This window comes from Hordeum vulgare, chromosome 6H (genome assembly GCF_904849725.1).
Source record: "Hordeum vulgare subsp. vulgare chromosome 6H, MorexV3_pseudomolecules_assembly, whole genome shotgun sequence".
Taxonomy (NCBI): Eukaryota; Viridiplantae; Streptophyta; class Magnoliopsida; order Poales; family Poaceae; genus Hordeum; species Hordeum vulgare.
Genome location: NC_058523.1, coordinates 383,285,742 through 383,292,871, shown reverse-complemented (window position 1 = coordinate 383,292,871; position 7,130 = coordinate 383,285,742). Strand labels below are relative to the sequence as shown.

At 51.6% G+C, this 7,130-nt stretch overlaps 1 protein-coding gene across 1 annotated transcript; it reads left to right on the top strand.

Moving 5' to 3' along the window:
• Positions 1-675: 675 nt before the first annotated feature.
• LOC123402967 (two-component response regulator ORR11) lies at positions 676-3,595 on the top strand. The gene is made up of 5 exons (XM_045096941.1): positions 676-2,539; positions 2,690-2,736; positions 2,848-2,925; positions 3,038-3,108; positions 3,204-3,595. The coding sequence occupies exons 1-5, from the start codon at positions 2,392-2,394 to the stop codon at positions 3,289-3,291; spliced, it is 432 nt and encodes a 143-aa protein (XP_044952876.1). The 5' UTR covers positions 676-2,391; the 3' UTR covers positions 3,292-3,595.
• The last annotated feature ends 3,535 nt before the right edge of the window (positions 3,596-7,130 follow it).

Sequence of the window (7,130 nt, the reverse complement as noted above, 5' to 3'; positions counted from 1 at the left end):
AGATTTTTTTGCTTATTTTATTCCAAACCTAGATAAAACCAGGCAATAACTCAAAAGAAAAAAATGTGAAGAAGCCTCAGCACACAATATAAATGATTGTTGGGGGCATCATTTTACGCGTTGTCAACGTACCAAAATGACCCATGTGGATCTCCCGCAAAGAGTACCCCTTGACTAGTTGTTCTCTCCGGAGCTCCCGGGCCGGTTTGGAGCCGGGCAATTTTTTTTGAAAGAGAGGCAAAAGATTTTCCTCATTCATCAATTAAGGAGGAAAGTTTAGAGTACATGAGAACTCGCCTTACATCCTCACCCATCGACGGAACAACAAAAAGAAAGGACTACTCTCATGGCATGATTGCGCTCATGTGTCTAGCCCCCGCAGCCACCCTCATCTTGGCCTCTTCCTGGATGAGTTTTAGAATGTAGTATGGCGGCGTCGAATTTTTACGGAATACTCTCGCGTTTCTCTCATTCCATATGACCCATCAGATCAGCATTGTCCACCAATATCCTTTTTCATGTGCAGGCCGTAAAGATGAGAGGGGCAATATTCTTTGTGCCTCGTTTGGATGTTGATATTGGGGCCTAGATATTGATATTTGCATTGGGCAGCCCGAAAGCCATTGTTCATATGGTCATGGCATTGACTCGCTGAATTCGCCCGCAATATTGGCTAGCCCACCTCGCAGCTCGCCTGCCTATTCCCGAATTAAGAGCACGCAAGCTCGACTTCGTGAGATATTTAGAGCCGCAATGGAGGACCTCCGGGCGGTGCAGGTCAACCCCTCTCCACCGCCCTCCTCCTTCCCCCGTCTCTCCGGCGGCGCAGGTCATCCCCTCTTCACCGCCTTCCTCCTTCCCCCATCTCTCCAGTGGCGTAGGTCAGCCCCTCTCCATCGCCCTCCTCCTTCCCTTATCTCTCAAGCGGCACTGGTCAGCCCCTCTGCACCGCCCTCCTCCTCCCCTCATATCTCCGACGACGCAGGTCAACCCCACTCCACTGCCCTCCTCCTCCCCCCATCTCTCCAGGGGCGCAGGTCAGCCCCTCTCCACCGCCCTCCTCCTTCCCCATCTCTCCGGCGGATCCACTCCTTTCTCCAGCCACCGCGACCCGCCGCCCATCGCCGGCCTCCCTCTCTCCGGCAACCTCGGCACCATCTCATCCCACCTCATCGACGGCGGTGGAGCTGAGTGAGGAGAAGAAGCAGGTCGGTGGATTAGGAGAAGAAGCAGGCTGAGTCAGATGGCAGCGCAACCTCCCCCTTCCCATGAGCAATTTCAATGTAGAGAATGGCCTTCCAAACAAGCTTGAGAATTGAGCCTCTCATGCAAAGTCCAAGAATCAATTGTGTGAACATCCAAACACCGGAATTTGGATGAATGTCAATACCAAAGTCAGCTTGATTTGATATTGGGGCCAATTCAATTCCAAGGCCCTGAATATCAACATCCAAACGAGGCATTGGTTTTTTCCCTCCCAACCATGGAGCATCCGAGAAGGGCGTTTTCCCACTGTTGCCTAAGGTGATAACAATTGATGCATAAAAAGGGGTCATATCCACTTCGGTGCACGGGTTGCCCAGACCAACCCACATTTTGGACAGATCCTTTCATGCCACTGAAGGCCATCTTAATCTAAGAGCTCTCGCAAACTGAGGGACATATAGCGAAGTGATGTGGTAGATGACTTGCAAGGTGAGGACCGATTTCACCAAGGTCGCACGCCCTATGATGGCGATGTTCCTCCCTTGCCAGGTCGGACCGATTCAACTCGAAACGGTGATCTATGTTGGAGTGGTAAACTCTAAACATTTGAGACCGATTTAAAAATCCGCGTTGACGATGCCATTGGCGCACAAGCTGGCAACAGCCGAAGGCAGCTCGGCCAGGCCGGGGCACACATATTTACACCGGACGGGAAAACGTTTCATGGCACATGCAGATACGAATTTACAGATCGGCGGAGCTCGTATCACCATCTAATTACGCTCAATCGTGTCACATCATATCATCGATGAGATCATGACGCATCAAAAGGGACTGGTGGTATTTAAGAGGGGAGATCCTCTGTCCAGTCCTCGGCCGCGACAGGCAGGAGGGAGTGAATAGCTCTCCCTTTTGCGGCAACAGAAGATTTCCGCTTTACTCGCCGCGCGCGTACATGCGATCCGGCACGTGTGCCGTGTGGTATCCGGTCCCGTGCCGTATCCAGATCCTGTGGATCCCTGCACAGCTGCACTAGGATCTCCCGCGCTACACTACCTTTGTATCTTCCCCGTCGCCCCTGACCCAGCATATAAACGCACCACCCTGCAGGCTGGCCCCTTGTGATTTCAATATCGGCGCGCGTATCTTTCTTCTATTCTAGCGATCGACGCGAAGCTTTCTGAGATGTCGAGCGTCGCCGGAGGCGTGGTTGGGACGACGGCCGTGTTGCCGGGGGCCGGCGGCGGCGCGCCTCTTCACGTTCTCGCCGTGGACGATAGCTCCGTCGACCGCGCCGTCATCTCCGGCATCCTTCGCAGCTCTCGGTTTCGTGGTGAGTCGACTCGTGGGTCTGGTCGCAGCATTGCCATTGAATCTGTGCGCGTTTGCATGCCTAGATGCTTTAGTTCGTTTCAGTTTGTTTGCTGTTTTGCCGGCATGACAAGTGCCTGACTGCGTCTGTTGTTGTTGGTTTCGTGGGCAGTGACGGCCGTGGATAGCGGGAAGAGGGCCCTGGAGCTGCTAGGATCGGTATGCCTTTGATTTCTCTCTCCATTGGCTGTAATAATCTTTTGCCATTTTTGGTATCTTCTGGATAGTACGTATTTCTGATCTGCTTCTGTGTTTGGGGATCCCGTCCAGGAGCCTAATGTGAGCATGATAATTACGGATTACTGGATGCCGGAGATGACGGGATACGAGCTCCTAAAGAAGGTCAAGGTGCGTGGTCGTCTATTTCTTCTTCTCCAACAAGTTCTGCCCAATGGCAATCTTTCTTTCTTTTGCCCCAGCCTCCAAATCACATCTAGTTGACGGGGCAAAAATCGCGCAGGAGTCATCCACGCTGAAGCAGATCCCCGTGGTGATCATGTCCTCGGAGAACGTGCCGACAAGGATCAGCAGGTCTGAATTCTACCATACAATGTCCAAGTACTCCTCCTCTATGGGTGCTAGACGTCGATTAACCCCGATGATTTTTCTTGTTATATGTTAATCAGATGCTTGGAGGAAGGCGCAGAGGATTTCCTGATGAAGCCCGTCCGGCCGTCCGACGTGTCGCGGGTGTTCAACCGGGTGCTCCCATGACAAGAGGCGGCGGCAACGGTGTGGCTGCGGTGAAACCATTCGTTCACGCGAGCTTCTTTTTGGTCACCTTGTGTCATGTTTTGTTTAGACAGAGAATCTCGAGTGAATTGCAAACAGTAGGTGTTCTTCGTTTTTGGTTTTGTTAGTGTCTTCAGCCGGTCCAAAAGCAGCAGCAGTTCTATGGAAAATTTGTTGGGTGGTGCTGTTACTCTACTTTTTTTTTCTTTTCGAATTAAGATTACTTGTTTGGTTTTGGTTGGAGGAAATTGAAGGCCTTAACAAAGAGCTCATTTTGGTTGGTTTTGTCACTGGTTGCCTTTAAAAAGTCTGCATTTGCACCTTCCTGCAACAACAGCAAAGAACTGCATTTGCGCCGTGCGCGGACGTGTACGATGTATCTGGTGCGCGTACCTATGCGAGGTGACGCGACTGCGAGATTTTGTTTTTCAGAAATACACGCAGATGGTTATCTACACAAGTGATAATTGAAAGATGCTGCATTTTGTCCTGGGTTTAATTTTCTTCTCCGACATCGTAGTTGTGCAGGGGTGTCAGATCTAGAGTTCGATCACGTGTTCCGGGACATGTTACCCCAGTCTGATTCTTTCAACGACAATGATTTTGCTTCTCGTAAATTACTTCGTAGGTCCGTAAAGCTATATATTAACGATGAAGCCGCATCAAGCTCGAGTAAAGAGGTGACATATCGTCTTTGTTAGGATTAGAATTAGATTAGTCCTAAATTGCCGGGGGCAATTGTCATGTGCCCAAATCTGTAGCGGCGTTTGTTCAATAGGAACAAACGCCTATCCCTCGACAGACGCCTCGTAGAGGCGCCTTTCTTCAACCGGCGTCCCGCACAGGCGCCTCCTCTCTACCGAGGTCCCGAACGGACACAAACCCTGTATATGTACCTCAAAGTCAATGATCAATAAACACAAGTTCCTCTCAATCCTATCGAGAATCTAACACGTTATCATCACGAATTGCACTGCCGCTAGGAGTAATCACAGAGAAGGTAAGGAGATGGCGAGATCAATCATGCGTGCGCTCGCATCTGCTTTTGTTCGCTTTCTGGAGATGGAGACTCGCCGTCCTAGATGGATTCGCCGTCGCCAGACCCGTCTCCATCGCCGGGGCCACAACCGTGGTTTTGGTTTCCAGCGCCGTACCAGTTTCCATCGCCGGAGTCGCCATTCTGGTTTGGGCGGCCACCGACGCTTCTTCAACAGGGAACACCGCTACAGTCGCAACCACGGCAACCGTCGTCGGGCCCCTGCGCCTCGCAGTGGTTTTGGTCCTCCTGCACCTGTTGTAGAAAACAATCGGGGTCATCACGCTGCCCCAGCGGCACCACCAAGCCCAGAAATCCAAGTTCCACCGGTGAACTGGACCCTCGGTGGGCCGGCGGCGCCGTTCCTTGGTGAAGAGGCCAACTTCGACCCTGCACTGGCACCTCCACCTCCACCATCGGGGTTGTTCTTCGGCCTGGAGGTCGGGGTCGCCTTCTTCCCGGTGCATGGGTATGGGCCTTGCCCTGCCCGCGCGACGGCGCGTTCTTCTGCCCAATACATGGGTACATGTCGTGCCCTCTAGTTCCAGTCACTCCGCCGTCGGAACCGGAGGTCGTCGACGCGCCGGAAGGCTACCTGAACCTCCCCTCACCGACTCCAAGCAATGAGGACCCTGAGCACTTTATGCCGCCGGGGCACGGTCCGGTTCCCGATCTGGAACTGCCGCCCCCAACCGAGGAATCCGGTGCTCTCATCACTGCGGCACCCATGGTCTTCGACCTCGTCGTCAAGGATGAGCCCGAGGAGGAGGATGCGCTCGCCAAGGCCGGCCCTGTGGACGGAGAAGCGCTCGTCAAGGCCGAGCCCGTGTACGTGAATGCGCTCGCCAAGGCCGAGCCCGAGGATGGGGATGCACTCGTCGCTGCTCCAACCTCTCCACCGACCCCTGTGGCTCAGGCACAGCAGACGGATGGGCCACCGACGCCACCGCCCGAAGTTTGCCGCCTCCTGCACCGATTTGCTGCGGCAATGGCCGCTCTCCAGCCCGGCTTCCACGTGGGGACTTGGGATCCAGCTTCCCTTGGCTTCTCCATCTGAGCCGCCCTTGGCAGCAACTTTCCTGGTGGTTCCTCTGGCGTGGAAGAGTACGGCGAGAGCACCTCTCATCGCCATTGAAGCTAGTCAAGCCGCTGTGGTATTCTGCCTGTGTGTGTCTGGTGGATTTTGGACGGGATGGCTGGGGTCTCCTCTGGCCACTCTCCTCCTTATCCTTTGACCGCATAGGCTGGATGCATGATACGTCTCAAACGTATCTATAATTTTTTATGGTTTCATGTTGTTATTTTGTCAACTTTGGATGTTTTATATACCTTTTGTATCCTTTTTGGGACTAACTTATTAATTCAGTGCCAAGTGCCAGTTCCTGTTTTTTCTGTGTTTTTGACTCTTTTCAGATCTGATTTTGGAACGGAGTCCAAACGGAATAAAATCCCCGAAATGAATTTTTCCAGAACAGAAGAATATCGGGGGACTTGAGGGCCAAGGCAGGAGGCCCACAGGGGGCCCACAAGCTCTGTAGCCACGGCCAGGGGGGCCCGCGGCTACCAGGCTTGTGGCCTCCCTAGAGCTCCCTTGCCCTAGCTCTTTGGCCTATATATTCCCTAAAATCCCAAAAAAAATCAGGGCGTCCACGAAACCACTTTTCCGCCGCCGCAAGCTTCCATTTCTGTGAGATCTCATCTGGAGACCCTTCCCGGTGCCCTGTCGGAGGGGACTTTGGAGCTGGAGGGCTTCTACATCAACATCATTGCCTCTCCAATGACTCGTGAGTAGTCTACTTCAGACCTACGGGTCCGTAGTTAGTAGCTAGATGGCTTCTTCTCTCTCTTGGATCTTCAATACAAAGTTCTCCATGATCTTCATGGAGATTTATCTGATGCAATCCTCTTTAGGGTGTGTTTGTCGAGATCCGATGAATTGTGGATTTGTGATCAGATTATCTATGATTTATATTTGAGCCTTTGCTGATTTCTTATATGCATGATTTGATATCCTTGTAAGTCTCTCCGAGTCTTGGGTTTTGTTTGGCCAACTAGATCTATGATTCTTGAAATGGGAGAAGTGCTTGGTTTTGGGTTCATACCATGCGGTGACCTTTCCTAGTGACAGAAGGGCAGCAAGGCACGCATCGTGTTGTTGCCATCAAGGGTAACAAGATGGGCTTTCATCATAGATTTGAGATTGTCCATCTACATCATGTCATCTTGCTTAAGGCGTTACTCTGTTCTTATGAACTCAATACACTAGATGCATGCTGGATAGCGGTCGACGTGTGGAATAATAGTAGTAGATGCAGAAAGTATCAGTCTACTTGTTTTGGACGTGATGCCTATATGTATGATCATTGCCATAGACAACGTCATGACTTTGCGCGGTTCTATCAATTGCTCGACAGTAATTCGTTCACCCACCGTATATTTTCTTTCATGAGAGAAGCCACTAGTGAACACTACGGCCCCCGCGTGTATTCACAACTATCATCTCAGCTTTTACTTTTACTTTGCTTTGCTTTTTTTGCTTTCAGTTCTCACTTTGCAAACAATCTATAAGGGATTGACAACCCCTTCATAGCGTTGGGTGCAAGCTCTTTGTGTTTGTGCACGTACTTGTGACTTGACACGATCCTCCTACTGGATTGATACCTTGGTTCTCAAACTGAGGGAAATACTTACCACCGCTATGCTACATCACCCTTTCCTCTTCAAGGAAACACCAACGCAAGGCTCCAAAGCCGCGGGGGAATCCTTTGCATATTTGCCAAGGAAA